Raw genomic sequence first — 19,375 nt, 5'->3', positions numbered from 1 at the left:
TATCTATCTATCTATCTATCTATCTATCTATCTATCTATCTATCTATCTATCTATCTATCTACCGACCTATCTCTCTCTCTCTTTCTGTCTATCTCATATGAAAACAAACAGTGTAAGTATCGACACATTTGCTACATGTTCACAAAGGCACATTTGTGCCTGTGCATGGATGTTTTAGAGAAGAAGAAAAAACCCATCTCTCAGGAATCTGAGCTTTTTATACAATCACTGGACATGCATATCCTTCTCTGGAGAAAGCTTCTCTTGTTATCCTGGGTAGCAGGCATGCTTGCCATTTGCTTCAAAGGGAGACACTATCTCTCATTCCAAGGTGTTTGCTATGCACATGTCTTTGAGAGGATAATCTTGAATAAAGGGCAGCCAGGGCTCAGCTTCATTAAATGTACAGAAATGCTCCTGATCCACTGAGAATTGTCTTCCAAATCTACCTCACTTGATTCTACCTAATAAGCAGCAGGCAGAAAAAAATTTAAAAGCACTTCTATTTAAGCAGCTTTCCTCTTGCTATACAAGTGACAGAATCCTTTGTGTGGTGCAGGAATTTTATATTGGCATCAAGTCAGAAAGCTTTAGGATTTCAATTTTGGATACAAGTAAATTATTTTTTGAGCAAAAAGCAAGAGAGGATCTCTATCTGAGCAGAGGATGCCATATTCCATGTTGGTCAAGGAGCCGTTACTTGCATTTGGGAGCGAGTGATACTGATAAGAATGAAAGCCCATCAATATACAAGGTGTCTAGGCTGCTATTTGCATAGGAAATAGGATTTTGCTCCACAAAGTCTGGCCTGAATCTTAGCTTCATTAGGAAATCATACTAAGTCTGAGTCTTGGCCCATCTACTCTTAAGCATTTTAGATGGTCAAATTTAAAATAAACTGTCATTTGATCATGAGCTACAGTAAGTTGATGCTTCCTGGTTCTTGTTTACCTGCCTCAGGTCAGGGAGGAAAAGCACAAAACGTTGACCATCTGTTCATTTTCTGTCTATACAGTGTCCCATGATTTTTGTGATGTGTGTTGTTTCCTGATCTGTGTTCCTAAACAAACAAAGAAAACCCTCACGGTATTTTTTAGGTGGAAGGAAGGTCAGAATGGAGGCTATGCTGTGCTTTCTTGCTATAAATTCCTTGGTGGGGGGAATGTGTCAGTGAACTGTTCTGAGTGCTGAGATGTGCTGTCGCACTCTGGGATTCTTTTTACCATTATATATTTAAATATTTCTATTTTGCTGATATTTTATGAGCAATCAGTTGAAGAGTATGCTCTATTTTTTTCTTCAGTTACTTACATTGCCTCTTTAGATGCTTTCATTTCCAGCACAACCAGCAGTACAGACACTGTGCTGCTGGCGTGGAGAGAAAAGCCAGAAACACTCCTTAAGATGACATCTTTCAACATTGCCCAGGGCGTTCATGCTTTTGATTACCACTCTCAGCTCAATTTAATTGGTATGTAAAATAAATCATGATAAGTATGAGGGCCTCATAAATCGTCTAGTGCATATATTTGTGTGCAGGGAAGTGCGGCACCTTGTCGCTTTATTGCCAGGGAGACCAACTTGCGCAGTTCACCTTTTATTGCCCGGGAATGTTTGATAATGATGCATAAGATGTGCGATGCGTTTGAATTGCACTGGGGTGAAATAGGAGAGAGCGCCCAATGCTTTAATAATGAGTCTTTTTAAAATTTTTATTAAAATTGGTCGAGGTGGAAGATGACACAGGGCAAGAGAACAGTTTGTACAGCATTTGCCATTCTGCCATCTTTCTAACACTGTCAAATGCTGCACCCAAACACATCCATCACTTTCATTACTGTCACATGGTCATGAACACACACACATTCACACGTATACACACGCACACACACACACACACACACACACACACACACACACACACATTTGCACACATCGGTATAACTTCAAACCCTGGAGAGTTGTCAAGAATATGTTTTCTAATATTTTAATTTTTTGTAAATTTACAGGCTATCATAGCTTTAATTTATTAAGGAAGTATTGTTTTGATGCAAGAAGTATAGGAAATATAATATTTTCAAGGTATTAATCTTTTAAATGAAATTCCTAGATATTCTGAAATTTGATAATTTGATATTATATGTAAGTTCAAGAATTATAAAACTGTCATGTAGATCTGTTGTTGAAAAATTAATTGTTATAGAGAACACATATGACCTATGGTATGGATCATAGAGATCCATATTTAGTAGCTACCATTCATAGGAAAAATGCTGATGTTAATTAAAAAAAATAGATACTTAATAACAGCTGATATAAAATACTTTAACATGGTTTTGGTGAGATGCAGTGATTTCCAAGAATACCATACCTATATGAAGGGATTGGTGAACTAATTTGGCATGGACTAAAATATTACCCATTTAATTCATTAGCTGACTAGTTACTCAGGTCCTCTAGTCTGATCTGTTTGGTACTTTCAGCAGCACTGGAAAACATAACAATCCCAGCTCCATAACAAGTTAAAGGCCAAGAAACAACCGGAGAGTTAAACTCCATCCCACACACTCGCATACTCACAGCCTTGCTTTGAAATGATCCTTGAATATCGAGAAGCCATGATTAAAAATATCAGATCTGATTGGCCTGCTCTTTGATCACCATCCCTGAGGGAGGAGCAGCCTTACCAGGTCACAGAAGATGACAATGCAGCCACTCCTGATGAGATCTGATAGACTAAGATCAGAAGGAAGGAGAGGAGGACCTCCCCTGTCAGTGGACTTGGGGAGGGGCATGCGTGAAGAAAGGGGAGGGAGGGTAGGACAGGAAGGGGAGGAGGGAGGGAGGGGCTTATGGGGGGAATACAAAGTGAATAAAGCGTAATTAATACAATAAAATAAAAGATAACAACAACAACAACAAATTACCAGATACCACAGTAAACCCGGATAGAAGTGTTTGTGATGCATGCTGGCCTTGTATGCTTGACTAGTTAAACAGTGATAAAAATAGTTCTTTTTTTCTTAATACTTCTATTTATTATTTCTGACTTTTAAATATTTGTCCTTTTTTTGCCCCCCAAATTACTCCTCATGCTGTCTAAATTACTTGTGTCCCAGAGATAGGGAACTTTGGGGCTAAGACAAAGAGTTTATTTCTGTCCAGGCAGGCTGTGGGTGGATTCCTAAGTGAGACTATCTTTTTCTTCTCTACCCTGTGCCTCAAGGTCACCCACACCCTCAGTTCACCTGAACTTCAAGTCTAGTTGGGCAAGGACAGTTTTTCTTCCTTTAAGACAGGGTGCATTAGTGTTCATTAGGAGTCATTTATCACCCTAGAGACAGATATGTGCCAATCTCATTTCCAAAAGATAATTTAAAGCATTTTATTTTCTTTTAAATTCTGATTAGCAACGGCTGGCATCAACAATAAAGTTTGCCTTTGGAATCCTTATGTCATCTCTAAACCAGTCGGGGTTCTCTGGGGTCATTCAGCCAGCGTCATAGCAGTCCAATTTTTTGCTGAGAGAAAACAACTTTTCAGCTTTTCCAGGGATAAAGTAAGTAAGCCTACACATCTAATATTTCTGTCTGCATTCCTAGTTCCTAAAGAAATCTGCACTGGGCCCCAACTTTCTCTCAGAAGTGTCAGTCATTCATGCAAACTGGCTAGCTATGAAGTCTTGAGCGATCTGGATTTGAAACGAGTATTGATTGATTGTTGCTTCATAAGTATTCTGGGCAACTGGATAAAAAGTATTTAATTGAACTTTTGCTCAAATCATGTACCCATAGGTTTAATTCTTTTTATTGGATGTCATATCTGAAGAGCATTCAAAGTTTTCATTAATTCTACATGGAAAAAATGGATGTGGCAATAAGGAAATGTTGCTTGGGTAAAATAGTGAAAAGGCAGAGCTGATTAACCATTACCACTTTATATTAAAAGACTCCTTAAATTATACTTTTAAGCTACTTGAAAATATCAAGTATATGATAAATTTCAGTTAAATGTCTATGTGTTTGATGATCTTTCTTGGATAGCTTTTGTCTGTACTTGGAGATATTAGGGATTTGACTTAGACCCTTATACATGCTAAACAACACACTCGGCCATTGAGATACATTCTAAGCTCTTCATGGGACATTTTCAATATGGTGGACAAAGGCTCAAAATTCATGTAGTCTAGATTGAATTCTGAGCACATTATGATAGCTAATTAAATAAATTTCTTAATCTCCAAAACTTTACCTTTTATGTATTATAAAATTTTACATTCTACGTAATCCCATACCTTACAGATTCAGTAAAAACTATGATAGATTTATGGCAAAATGGATGCCTCAGTGTTTAAGAGAACTTGTTGCTCTTGCAGAGGACTCAGGTTCTGTTCCTGGCCAACTCATGGTTGCGTTCACAACCACCCATAACACCAGTTTCAGAAGACCAATGCCCTCCTTCTGACCTCCACAGACACTAAGCACACATGTGGTACAAAGACATACATACATACATACATACATTAATACATACATACATACATACATTAATTAATTAATTAATTCATACACATATATGAATGATAGATTTCAAGAGGAAAAAGTGAATAAATGGCGATAGTCTCTGAGAATCAGAAAATTTTTGTTCTATATTAGAGAAATATATCTGTGTTATAGCAGAAACTATAAAACTTAGACACACACCTTCTGTCCATCATCTTGCCTCTTCATCCAAGCTCCCACCCTTCTAACTTTAGAAACCTCGTCTTTGCTGGATGTGGTAGTGCACACTTTAAACTCCAGCACGTGGAGGCAGGTGGATCTCTTCTTATTCAATACCAGCTTTGTTTACAGACTGAGTTCTAGGCAATCCAGGGACACATAGTGAGACCCAGTTTTTTTTTTTTTTATCTCACCTGTTTTCCTTAAAAAACACGGAATACTGTATACATTGCTTACCATGTCCTCATACTTGCAGAAAAACTGTCTCTTCCATACCTTCTATTATATTAAAACAAGAGTTTTCAAGAAAACAAATAATGAGTGAAAACATTCACTCTCTTACCTCTAGCCTCCATTTATCTATCAACTCTCAAATTCTTAACTTTTCATACACACACCCCTCTAATTGACCAGCCTATTTCACTTCTTTCTCTTCTAACTTATTATTTTTACACTCGAGCTGTATCAACCCTTGGACCTTGCCACCATACAGTTTTCCAGCACTACAAGGGGCACTTTCTCCTGTAGTTTCCTGTCCTTTACTACAATGTGATAGAAGCGTGTGTGACAGCCGCCATATCTTTTGGAGTTGCTCATTATATATGGTGTTTCCTTCTGTGTACTCCAATTGCCCTTCATTGGAACATACATTTGTCATTAATTGCCTTCTCTAAGATGTTAGTAGTTTTTTAGCCTATAGTAGCAGAATCTTCCACAAGCTTGCAGTGTTTACTGTGACTATATGTTGCTAGATTTAAGTAAAGGACTATTGCTTCAGATACAAAGAAGCAAAGAAACTCCAATAGACCTCTTTGGGTGCCTTGCTGGATTTAGTTGTTTTACTTCTTGAAGTCTTTGAACGTTTTGTTCTGACTTCAATTATTAAACTCAAAACAATTTTCTCTGTGTATCTGTATTTTATCTTTAAAAATTTGACTTGAAGATAATGGCTATGTGTTAAATTTATTTTTATCTCTCCTAAGATCTAGTACATATTAATAGTTCAATCACATGGCAGGAGATAATATATGAGTAGTGTAACTCTTAAGGCAGTGTTAGTGTTCTTGAAGTTAAGAACTATATTTTTTCTTGGATTGTGCCTTACTTGTGCAAGGTCCTTGATACATTATAGTTAAGTGAAAAAATCTGAACCAGGCAAAAATGAAACAAGTATCAGATATTTCATCATTATGGAGCTCTATGAATGGTTTTACAACCTTAAAAGCAAGTGCAAAAACATGCCTTTTGAATCAGGATTGATCACATACAGCTGCGATCGATATTACGCCTTCGTGGCCTCTTTCCAAAGCAGTTTTGTCCTTCAATTTTCACTTTGGTTTCTAAACTGTTGCATCATTATAAAGCATGTCATGCTGTCACTCAGATTGGCGGGAATGCATTTCACTTTGATAAATGTCAGACAGTCTGACTCCCCATGTCCACAGCAAACAGCAGGGCCTTCTGCTGTTGGGCTAAGTCTCAGCTTTAGTGCTGCAAAATTCTTTTGGATATTTTATATGACTATAGTTAAACTAGAGCTCGAGGGAAAATAAAACATCATCTTGTTTTATAAAGGGCCTTTGATTAGATTGTGCATTCATCAATCAGTTACTAAATTAGAGAATTTGTGGATCAAAGAAAGCCAGATCTAAATAACTTCCTCACAATATGAGTTGCAACTCTAGTTCTTTCAGGAAGGTTGTTCTATTGACACTTTTCAAGGGATGATGAAACAATTTTATTCCTTTAAAACTTGATATTATAATAAATTATTATAGTCTAATGGACTTTCCTTTGGATTACTCCTAATCTGCTGTTCTTAACATATTAGACTGGTAGAAAGGTCTTGATGGAAACTGGTTATCTGCTTATTTAAAGTAGGGACTTTCAGAACAGGAAAAAGGGGACCAACATTCCACTTAGAAAGTTGGGTTCAACTCCCCTTTGCTCCTAACCACTGTTTCATAGAATACACTAATCCTGATTTGGACACCATGACTATATTAACTTTTAACTAAATCCTTTGTTTGAGGTTATGATTTTTTTTCCCAGAGCCTGCCATCTATACTCTACAACTATTGTTGGCAAGAGATACACTGGGATTTTGTGTTGATGACTGGACATTACCCATTGGTCCTGGCAGGGCCCGACTTCCATCTGTTAATCTATGGGCAAAGGATTTTAATGTTGTTTCAATTGCACAAGCAAATGGCTTAAGTTTCTCCTTTAAAAACTACAAATCATGAAGATGCGTGAGGGGCAAAGTCAGAAATATCTTTCTATTTCTTCAAAGCTATTTCTAGCTCAGGAAATAACTATGAACACTTGTTGTTCCTCTTACATAGTACGGTTATGTACATAATATATTGTACTATGTTGTTATATGCTAGTCTGTGTGTATGTATAGATACAGTTGGTGCCTATTATTTGTATGTATCCATATTAGGAGCAATATATTTTTCTGCATTATATTTCCCTAAACATATCTCATAGGGAACATTTTTTGTGAAGTGTATGTGCATATGCATGTGATCTCACGTGTGTGATTGTGTGTCAGTCTTTTCTCTTATATTCTATTTCATGGTATAGTTGGCCATGATTCTTCACCAACTAATTAAAAAGGCATTGTTCCTAATTTTTCTTTTTAGACCAGTAGTATTTAGCTTTACTGTAAATCTCTGAGATATCGAGCCTCTGGTTGTTGGTTACCCAAGCAGGGCTGGGTAAGGGTTCTATCTCATGGCGTGGGAATTAAGTCAAGTCAGACATTGCTTGGTTATTACCACAAGGTTTGTGCCACCATTGCCCGGCCATAGTTTACAGGCAGGACAGATCGCAGAGAAAAGACTGACACACAATCACACATGTGAGAGCACATGCATATGCACATACACTTCACAAAAAAATGTTTTTCTTCTAACTGATTTGCTGTGTCTGGTTTATGTTGAAGTCCTTGATCCACTTGGACTTTAGTTTTGTGCAGGGTGATAAATATGGATCTATTTTCATTTTTCTGCATGTAGACATCCAGTTGGACCAGCACCATTTGTTGAAGATTCTGTCTTTTTTCCATTGAATGGTTTTGGCTTCTTTGTCAAAAATCAAGTATCTACAGGTGTGTGGGTTTATTTCTGGGTCTTCTATTGGATTCCATCGATCCACCATTCTGTTTCTATGCCAGTACCATGCAGTTTTTATTACTATTGCTCTGTAGTACAGCTTGAGATCAGGGATGGAGATATCTCCAGAAGATCTTTTGTTGTACTGGATCGTTTTGGAAATTCTGGGTTTTTTGTTTCTCCATATGAAGTTGAGAATTGTTCTTTCAAGGTCTGTAAAGAATTGTGTTGGGAATATTTTGATGGGAATTGCATTGAATCTGTAGATTGCTTTTGGCAGAATGGCCATTTTCACTATGTTTATCCTCCCGATGAACATGGAAGGATGAGCATGGGAGTTCTTTTCAGCTTTTGATATCTTCTTCAATTTCCTTCTTCAGAGACTTGAAGTTTTTTTCAAACAGGTCTTTCACTTGCTTGGTTAGAGTCACCATAAGGTACTTTATGTTATTAGTGGCTATTGTGAAGGGTGTTGTTTCCCTGATTTCTTTCTCGGCCCTTTTGTCTTCAGTGTACGGGAAGGCTTCTGATTATTTTTGAGTTGATTTTGTATCCAGCTAGTTTGTTGAAGGTGTTTATCAGTTGAAGGAGTTCTCTGGTTGAATTTTTGGGGTCACTCATGTATACTATCATATCATCTGCAAATAGTGGTACTTTGACCTGTTCCTTTCTGATTTGTATCCCCTTGATCTCATTTAGTTGTCTTATTGCTTTAGCTAAGACTTCAAGTACTATGTTGAAGAGGTATGGAGACAGTGTGTACCCTATTTTTTTAATTGGATAATTGATTTGTTGCTTTTTAACTTCTTGAGTTTTTTATATATTCTGGGAATTAGCCCTCTGTCAGGTATAGGGTTGGTGAAGATCCTTTTCCAATATTTAGTTTGTTGTTTTGTTCTGATGACAGTGTCCTTTGCTTTGCATTACAGAAGGTTTTTAGTTTCATGAGGTCCCATTTATTGATTGTTGTTCTGTTCAGGAAGTTGTCCCCTGTGTCAATGAATTCAAGGCACTTCCCCACTTTTTATTCCAACAGATTTACTGTGTTTGGTCTTATGTTGAGGTCTTTGATCTACTTGGACTTTAGTTTTTTGCAGGGTTATAGGTATGGATCTATTTGCGTTTTCCTACATGTAGACATCCAGTTAGACCAGCACAATTTGTTGAAGATGCTGTCTTTTTTCTATTGAATGGTTTTAGTGTCTTTTGTAAAAAATCAGATGTCCGTAAGTGTGTGGGTTTATTTCTGGATCTTCTCTTTGATTCCTTTGATCCACAATTCTGTTTTTATGCCAGTACCATGCAGTTTTTACTACTGTTTTTCTATAGTACAGCTTGAGATCAGGGATGGAGATACCTCCTGAAGATCTTTTATTGTAGAGGATTGTTTTAGCGATGTGGGTTTCTTGTTATTCCATATGAAGTTGAGAATTGTTCTTTCACGTTCTGCAAAGAATTGTGTTGGTAATTTGATGGGAATTGCATTGAATATGTAGATTGCTTTTGGTAAGATGGCCATTTTTACTATGTTAATGCTGCCAAGCTATGAGCATGGGAGATCTCTCCATCTTCTGATATCTTCCATTTCTTTCGAGACTGGAAGTTTTTTTCATACTAGTCTTTGACTTGCTTAGTTAGAGTCACACTAAGGTACTTAGTGGTTATTGTGAAGGATGCAGTTTCCCTAATTTCTTTCTCAGCCCATTTGTCTTATGTATTCAGGAGGGATACTGATTTTTTTAGTTAATTTTGTATCTAGTCACTTTTCTGACAGTGTTTATGAGCTGTAGGAGTTCTCTGGTAGAATTTTTGGGATCACTCATACATACTATCATATCATTTGCAAATAGTGAAACTTTAAAGGAGATCAAGGGGATTCAGTTTGGAAAGGAGGAAGTCAAAGTATTATTTTGTTTTTTACAATTTATTTATTTTATATTCCAGTTGTAGCCCTCTTCCTCAGCTCTACCCAGTCCCACCTTCCCTCCCCCCTCCTGTTTATTTTCTTCCCCTAGCCCATTGAAAGGGGAGTACTCCTCCCCTGCTGTCTATCTCTAGATTATCAAGCCTCATCAGGACTGCCTGGATCCTCTTTCTCCTTGGAATTTCCAGGGCAAAATGATCAAAGGGCAGGCAACCGAGTTTATAATAGAGCTAGCCCCTGCTCCAGTTACTTGGGTACCCATATGGAAACTGAGATGCCTGTGAGCTATATCTGAGCAGAATGTCTAGGTCCACACCCTAACAGAGGCAGCCCCTGCTCCCCTTAGGGAGCCTACTATAGAGGGTCCTCTAAAAGGCTCCACCTAAACAGGGGATCAAAGCAGATACTGAGATTATCAACCAAAGGTTGGGGCAGAGCTCAGAAAGTCTTATTGAAGGGGGGTGGTTAGAAAGACATGGAGGGGACAGGAGCTCCACAAGAAGACCTACAATGCTAAAAAATCTGAGCCTAGGGTTTTGTGAAGGGACTGATGCACCAACCAAGGACCATGCATGGAGAAGACCTAGACCATCTTCTCAGATGTAGCCCATAGGCAGCTCAGTCCCCTTGCAATTTTTAACTGCTCCTCAGAGAGGAGAAATAACTGTTTCCTGACTTTAGCTAAAACTTGGAGCTGATGTATTCCAAATAAAGATTCTGTTGAGACTATACCCTGTCAAATAAAATTCCCTGTGTTTATTGATTATGATTATTTTGTATTACTAGAAGACTTATATATAAATGCAGCTGTTATGTAAAGGTATATCCAGGGCAGTCAGCACCTTCAGTGCCGTGCCCTTTGGAGCAACCAGCCAGGCTTCTCCGCTGCAGTCTTCAAAGCCCTAGCAAGCCTCTTCCCTATTTTTCTATTTTTAAAAACATTGTTGTGAACACTAGGAAACCTCCTCATATATAATAATTTCAGTCAACTTTCTCCCCCCTTCGCTTTTTTTGTCATTATTACAAAATTATCCATCTTTGACACCATGTACTTTGAATTAAATCTGATCTGCTGCTGACTCAGCTTTCAAATGTGTGCTGAAATGAGAGTCTTTGTCCATCCACACATTTATTCATGCACCTCCCTATTCATGCAGCTACTTATCTATATATGTAATGTTTGCAGTAAAAATAAAATGCTTGTTGATTGTAGTGATTCTTCCCCTCTCTGGTAGGGAGCAGGGTTTTTCAGCAATGGCCTGAATGCAAACAAAGCTCCACCCTACATCTTAATACAATCCTCCCCACAGTACACTTTCTAATGTGATTTGGGAATGTTTTGATAACAGTCTGAGCAATTTTACAATGTTCTCTGCACAACTGACATAATTTCAGAGTTAGCAACAGTGCTTCAACAAAAAGGTGAAGAAATGGCTAGATAAAACTGCATATGTAAGATGACATACCTAAGTTGGATTAAAATAGGTTCCGAGTATCTGAAGTCTTCTGTGCTGGCTTCCACTTCTCACACACATAAATGCTACCATATTTATAATCCTGTATTCTTAAAAATTTGACAATTGACATGAAATGAGTTTGTGAAAGCATGCCCTCATCATGTGAAAAACTAAATTTTTCTTTAATAAAAATAAAAACTTTGGGTCTCTATTCCCAATAATATGAAGATGGAGATGAAGTAAAAAGCCCCAAGCAGGTCCTGACTAAGAATGAATTCAAGAACCTGAGTAATATGAATTGGTATAGCAACTGTAATTTGATAGGAATCATATGTAAGTAGAATCAGCACATGTGGATAAGAACTTATAAACTTACTGAGCCAAATTTTCAATAGAAATGTATTATGCTTAAAAAGAAAACAATAAATAAACAGTAAATCACTATTAATTGCTGAATGTGGTGATATAGAGCTCTAATCCTATTGTGTGTACATGTATGTGCATGTGTATACAGAATCTGAAGGATGACATCAGATGTATTCCATAATTGTCCACCTTATTTATTTTGAGACAGAGTCTCTCCAGGACTAGGAGCTCACCAATTACCTAGTCTGGTTGCTCAGCTAGTTCCTGGAATCCTCAAGTCTCCACTTCTCCACCACTAGGTTTGCAGACATAAGCCTCTATGCCCGTGTTTTTACATGGCTGTTGGGTGTTCAAATGCAAGTTGCCACTCATGTGCTATGTTCTGGTTTGCTTTCTATTTCTGTGATAAACACCATGGTCTAATGTAGCCCAGGTGGGAAACGGTTTGCTTGGCTTACATTTCCACTATAAATTATGGAACTCCGGGAAGGAACCCAAGCAGGAATCTGGAGGCAGGAACTGAAGCAGAGACTGGGGGGAGGGGGGGCTGCTTTCTGGCTTACTTTTTTGTAAAACCCAAGACTGCCTTCTCACCCACAGTAGGCTGAGCCCCTCCCTCACAATCAATCAAGCAAAAAATGCCCCATAGACTTGTCTATGGGTCAGTCTGATGGATGCATTTTCTCAACTGAGGTTTCCTCTTTTGAGATGACGCTAGTTTGTAACAAGTTGACAGAAATCTAGCCAGCACATGTGGCAAGCCCTTTTATAAATGCTTTTGCAAATGACTTGATTGGTGAGACTGACTTAATATGTGACTAAGAGGATCTAGACTGAGTACAAAAGAGGTGGATAGTCATCATTTGGGCCAAAGCCAAGTCATGTGATATTAATTATTAATATCCATGTCATGATATTAGTTATCAATAACCAAGATATTAGTTATTAAGCAAAGATTCCTTGTTCATAGAGATTAGCATTGACTAGACCATAAAACTTTAGAGAACAGTTCAGGTGGGGACAAAAGAAAAGACCAAGAAAATTTATTTATTTATTTATTCATCCATTTATTTATTTATTTATTTATTTCTTAAGATATATATATATTTTTTTAAGTTTTATTTTTCTCATTAGTTACATTTTGTTAATTCTGTATCTCAGCTGTATCCCTCCTTCCCTCCCCAGTCCCACCCTCCCTCCCTCATCTCCTCCCTGCCCCTTTCCAAGTCCACTGATAGGGGAGGACCTCCTCCCCTTTCATATGACTACGTTTTGTCAGGTATTTTCAGGACTGGCTGCAAAGTCCTACTCTGTGGTCTAACAGTACTGCTCCTCCCTTGGGAGGTGGGGAGGTCAAAGAGCCAGTCATTGAGTTCCTGTTAGAAATAGTCCTTGTTCCCCTTACTATGGGAAACCAATTGATTACTGAGCTATCACGGGTCACATCCGAGCAGAGGTTCTAGGTTTTATCCTCTTATGGTCTTTGGTTGAGTGTCCATCTCAGAAAAGACCCTGTGCCCAGATATGTTTGGTCCTTGTGGAGTTCCTATCCTTTCCACATCAAACTCCCCTTCTTTCATATGATTCCCTGCACTCTGCCGAGGGTTTGGTTATGAGTCTTAGTATCTACTTTGATACACTGCTAGGTAGAGTCTTTCAGATGCTTTCTGCGGTAGACTCCTGTCATACATTCATTGCATATCCCATTTGTCTTTCTAAATGAGGATTGATCATCATACCCCATGTCCACTTTCTTGATTATCTTCTTTAGGTGTATAGATTTCATTATGTTTATCATTTTTTTAATTTTATTTCTTATCAGTCACATTTTATTAACTCTGTATCCCAGCTGTATTCTACTCCCTCATTCCCTCCCAATCCCACCCTTCCTTCCTCATCTCCACCGTGCCCCTTTCCAAGTCCACTAATAGGGGGACCTCCTCCCCTTTCATCTGATCCTGTTTTATCAGGTATCTTCAGGACTGGCTGCAAAGTCCTTCTCTGTGGCCTAACAGGACTGCTCCTACCTTGGGGGAGGGGGTGGGGAGGTCAAAGAGCCAGCCATTGAGTTCTTGTTAGAAATAGTCCTTGTTCCACTTACTATGGGAAACCAATTGGTTACTGAGCTGCCATGGGCTACATCTGAGCAGAGGTTCTAGGTTATATCCATACATGGTCCTTGGTTGAATGTCAGCCTCAGAAAAGACCCTGTGCCCAGATATATTTGGTCCTTGTGGAGCTCCTATTCTTTCCCCATCATACTAACTCCCCTTCGTTCATATGATTCCCTGTACTCTGCTGAAGGTTTGATTATGAGTCTTTGTATCTGCTTTGAAAACACTGCTAGTTAGAGTCTTTCAGATGCCTTCAGTAGACTTCTGTCATACGTTCAATGCACATCCCATCTGTCTTTCTAAATGAGGATTGATCATCTTACCCCATGTCTGCTCTCTTGATTATCTTTTTTAGGTTTATAGATTTCATTATGTTTATCATATCTTATAGGTCTATATAAGTGAGTATATACCGTTTTTGTCTTTCTCCTTCTGGGATAATTCACTCACAGTGATCTTTTCTAGATCCCACCAATTGCCTGCAGATTTCATGATTTCCTCATTTTTGATTGCTGAGTAGTATTCCATTGTGTAAAAAAACCACAATTTCTGTATTCATTCCTCTGTTGATGGACATCTGGGTTGTTTCCAGGTTCTGACTATTACAAATAAAGCTGCTATAAACATGGTTGAGCAAGTATCCCTTTTGTGTACTTGAGCAAAGTTTGGGTATATGCCTAGCAGTGGTATAGCCGGGTCTTGAGGAAGCACTATTCCTAATTGTCTGAGAAAGCACCAGATAGATATCCAAAGTGGTTGTACCAGTTTACATTCCCACAAAAATTTATTTTTAAAATAATACTTTCTGAGCCTGACTTCAAAGACTGATTTAAATGCCTGAAAAAATGGATTTAAAGTAGGCAGTTTTAAGGAGATCTAAGGTGTCTCTAACATCAAATGTAAGACCCGTTTGTATAGGAAACAATAGTGCAGGGGAATTTATAGATTTTGAAGGGGTTCACATGCCACCAAGTAGTTTGTAGGAGGGCAGGGGAGCAGTGCTCACACATCTCTATTGTTGCCTGATTCCCAGCAGAAAGAAAACATGACAAAGTAAAAATGGAAATGAATTTCGTGGGATTACTAACTGAGAGGGTTCAGAATATCTCTGAAAAAGAACAATAAAACTTAACTTAGGGTTGCTGATGTAGCTTAGCATATTTTTAAGAGTAGACATTTACTATAGAGATACTAACACATTTAAAAAGATTTACATTTATTTATTTGTGTGTTTGTGTGTGTGTGTGTGTGTGTGTACACTTAGGTTTTTCACAAAACCTACTTTATTTAGGGTTCTTAAGCTCCTTTACCTCTCTTTCAAACCCCCTTACCTCTGCAACTTCAGGTAGGAGATTAATAGGAAAAAGGGCTGCAGTTCTCTTTTGTCTACTTCCTGCTGGTCAGGGTTGATGGGTCATTACGGGATTATCATTAGGGGATTACCAGACTCAGTAATAAGATACCAGCAGTTCAGTCCAAAGGCTGTCATGGAGAGCAAAAGCTGCAAGACCAAGTTGGATTTCTCAGAGAAACTCTCTGGAACATTTCTTTCTGTAAAGTCAAGTGTTGGAACACAGCAATGTCGATCCAAAAAGCACTCTGCCTTGACCTCTGCACATGTCCTTTCCTCAAATTCCACCCATGGATGTTCTCAGCTGACCACAGTCCCACCTTTTGTACTCAATGGGTCAGAGCAAAACATCACATGCCCTCTCACAAACTGATCTGAGCTAAACATCACAAACAGAGCTTGCAATAATACATTACATGAAAAAATTCAGTCTTCAAAGAAACCAGAAATTTCCACTTCGTGTGTATGTGTGTGTATGTGTGTGTATGTGTGTGCATACAGAGGCCAGAAGAGATACTGAATCATCTGGTGTTACAGAGGTTGAGCTGCCTGATGTGGGAAACTAACTCTGGTCCTTTGCAAGAGCAACGAGTATTCTTAACTGGTAAGCCAACTCTCCAGACCTACAGAACATTTCAAATAATAATTAAACACAAAGAACACTTATCAATCATTAAGACCCAGCAGTTCTTACCAAAAAAGTCTTTCTGGTGTGTGTGTGTTTGTGTGTGTGTGTGTGTGTGTGTGTGTGTGTGTAGGGGGTAAGGAGTCATGCATGCCTATGCATGTGTTTTTCACTCTTCTTGGGGTGCAATGATTGAACCAAACTCAACAGGGGTGAAAATCATGATAAAATGCTTTAATCGCTTAATGTCAAAATGTGACCTAACGAAGCCATAGTCCTTGTAATGGTAAAAGGCTCCTGGGAAAACTGGCTCAGTGCCAAGTGGGCTGCTTAAAACAGATGCTTGAAAACAGTAAGGTGCTCAGAATAATGTAGTAAATTAGTGAAGCAGTAGTTAATGTGTAGGCACATTATTTAACATCATGATCAGCAGTAGGATCTTAAAATATTTAGCTTGGCAAGAATATGAAGTACAGGAATAAGTAGTGAGAGAGTATAAGTAATTGTTCCTTTTTTTTTCGGGAGAGTTGAGCATATGTGATGGGTAAGTGATTAATATAGATATCTGTCATATTCTTTAATTTTTAATATTATGGATTAATCATAATGACTCTAAGGTGCAAAATGTGTGGGACTCAGAAATCTAGGGTAAGGTAAAATCCTCCAGGTGTTTTTTTTTTTTTAAATACAATTCTATCACCTTACTGGAGTTTAAAAAAATATTTGGAAAATAAACAAGATCTGAGTGATGGTTCTTTGAAAATAGACACAAAATGAGAGAGAATCAGAGTGTAGCATAGTAGAAGTGGAATGTGAATATTGGAATTAAGATGATTGAATGAAAGTGTAGGAGAGCATCCAAAGATGGAAGTGAATGTCTGTGCCACTGTGTTTATGTGTAGGTGTTGAAATCCCTGTGCTAAAAAGTCTCAGAACCTGCTCATACAAGTTTGAGATGTTTATGCACAAAAAAGAAAGAAAGGAAAATAAATTCTCTGTATGCATGAGTATATGAATTTGTGTAGTGACAAAGCACTGTTGTTTTCAATTTATTTTTCCTCAGGAGCATATCATTTGAAACACATCAAGATCTATGACTCTACCTGATTTAGGAGGTGATAAACACTCATTTAAACATAATCTATCTTTAGAAATTCTTACTTTAACTAGTTAGACTAGTTTATTTAAATGATTTTTTCTCTTAAGTGAGAATATATACTTTTGTATATATTCAATACAACAAGCAATAAAGTAAACATAGTATAATAGAACATTCATTTAGTAATTACTAAGATCTATGACAAATTCTTGGTATGGGTTCCCACTTAATTCTCAAAATTCTGGATGAGGTAAGTACTGCATTCAAAACTCAAGACAGATAAAGAACTTGCTGGAGGTCACCTACCAGCAAGGAATCTACCTCATTTTGTGTTTATTTGTAAGAGTTGATACAGTGCAGCAAGTCTGACCCTGGTTCCCCAGGACTCTGCTGTAACTTTATAAATTAGCCTATGTCAAGTCTGTAGCATAATGGATACCCTGTACTAGTACATATCCCGATGACAAACTGTGATTTAGTGGCATTGGAATGCAATGAGCCATGAAGGAATGGAAGTATAAGGAAAGAAAATTAGCTAATATCTGTTGAAGTGAAAGCTATCTTTCCTTCAGCAAAGATTGTTTTTTCTCTATAGTCCCCTGATTAATTTGATTGTGTTAAGTAATATATCTAGTTTATTTGAACTTGATTTCATTTAGTGCCATGTATTTCACAAAAATATGCAAGCATACAGACATGAGAGGGAGAGCAGTAGAGAAAGAATGCCATTTAGCTTTTATTTATAGTAGAACAAATAACCAAGTGACAACAGGTTAGAACAACACAATTTTACAGTATGCTGTGTTTTGTTCTGTAGATTAGAATTCTGCCATGTTCTGCATGACCATCACAAGGCTAAAATCTTTATATTTGCAGGAGTATATTCCTTCTGAGGCTCTAGAAAAAAAAAAAACACTTTTCTTTCTTTTCCAATGCCTTTTTGTTCTCCATCTTTATAGCCAGCGAGATTGGGAAAGTCTTCAGATTGTGCTGCTGGCATTTTCCTTTTCTTTCTCCTTCAATGTTTAGAGAACAACATGTTATTCTAGTCTCACCAAAATAATTCATCTGAATGTTTTAAAGTACTTAAAGTTTTTTAAAAGTTTCTTCTGTTCTGTTTTATGTGTATATGTGTCCATGTGTGCATTTATGTGTGCTGTATGCATTCCTGGAGCATTAAAGTGTCAAGGTAGGGCATAGGAGCCCCTGAAACTAAAATTACAGGTTGTTTTCAGTGGTCAGGAGGGAACTGAACCCGAGTCTTCTGAAGGAGTGACATTATTCTTAAACACTGAGTCAACTCTCTAGACATACATATTATTTTGTTGTTATTGTTATTGTTGTTTTTTTTCTCTTTAAAATTTCGGAAATAGATTTTTTATACACGTTATTCAAATTATGGTACCCCCCTCTCCTAACTCCTCTTCACTTTCTCACAGATCCAAATCCAATCCCTGTCTTGCTATCTCTCATTAGAAAAAAAAAAAACCCAGACATCTACAAAAAAGAAGAGAATAATAATAAAATAAGATAAAATAAAAAACAAAATTGAATAGGGCACAACAAAGAAATGAACAGAAATAAAAGCACAAGAAACACGTAAAGAATCAGAGACTCACCCACATTGGTGAACACAGAAATCTCAATGAAGCATAAAATCAGAAATAAGAATATATAATCAAAAGACCTGTAAGGTAAGACCAAAATTTAAATAAATAAATGAAAGAAAGAAAGGAGAAGAAGAGGAGGAGGAGGACTGGGAGGAGGAGGAAAAGAAGAAAACACTCAAAGCATTATGAGGCAAAAAAAACTCTCCAAAGTACATTTGGAGTACATTTCTACTATGGACATCAGTTTGTATGCTCAGTGAGACCTCATTGGAGAACACAACTTTTTCATTTATGAGTGGTTATCAATTAAAGATACTTTCTAGGTTCAGGAGGAGGACTTGGTGTCCTCCACCCCCCCCTCCCAGCTCTTACAATATTCTTCACCTCCTGTTTTGCATTGTTACCAGAGCCAGGAGGGGGAGGGAATTGATAGAAACATCCCATTTAGGAGTAAATGTTCCAATGTCTCTCATTATCTTCACATTTTACACACTTAACATTTTAGCCTCAGTATTTATTCCCATCTGCTCTAGGAGGAACCTTCTCTGATGATGACTGAGCAAGGCACTGATCTATGCATATGACAGAATATCCTTGGAAGTCATTTTGTTACTGCATTCCTTTAGTGGAGCTGTAGTGTTTTGTTTTTGCTCTAGGTTTCCGGCCTCTCTAGTCTCCCTAGTCTCTGGTTCTTTGCTACCCAAGCAGTGTCAGGGCTGAGTGCTATCTCATGGAGTAGCCTTTAAGTTCAAGCAGATATGGTTGTTTACTCCCGCAAGCTTTGCGCCACTATTGCATGGGCATGTTTTTGTGCAGGCCACCGTTGTAGACTGAAGGATTTGTAGCTTGGTTGGTGTTTGCCTGTCTCTTTGGTAGCATGCACAGTACTTCCTGGCACCAATAGAGGTGAAGGCTCTAAGTAAGTACCAGTTCAGCCTTTCAGAATTCAATGAATTGTGTAGGTGTTGTCTTCAGCAATAGGGCCTTT

At 37.8% G+C, this 19,375-nt stretch overlaps 1 protein-coding gene across 1 annotated transcript in view; it reads left to right on the top strand.

Annotated features, from left to right (window-relative positions):
* Wdr49 (WD repeat domain 49) overlaps positions 1 to 19,375 on the top strand; it is a 161,008-nt gene that overhangs the window by 44,371 nt on the left and 97,262 nt on the right. The window contains exons 5-6 of the mRNA XM_055596556.1: positions 1,305 to 1,472; positions 3,412 to 3,560. Coding sequence (XP_055452531.1) covers positions 1,305 to 1,472; positions 3,412 to 3,560 — 317 coding nt within the window. The remainder of the gene's footprint in view (positions 1 to 1,304; positions 1,473 to 3,411; positions 3,561 to 19,375) is intronic.

This window comes from Psammomys obesus, unplaced genomic scaffold (assembly GCF_907164565.1).
Source record: "Psammomys obesus unplaced genomic scaffold, mPsaObe1.curated_primary_1811, whole genome shotgun sequence".
Classification (NCBI taxonomy): Eukaryota; Metazoa; Chordata; class Mammalia; order Rodentia; family Muridae; genus Psammomys; species Psammomys obesus.
This window is presented reverse-complemented; position numbering and strand designations above follow the sequence as displayed.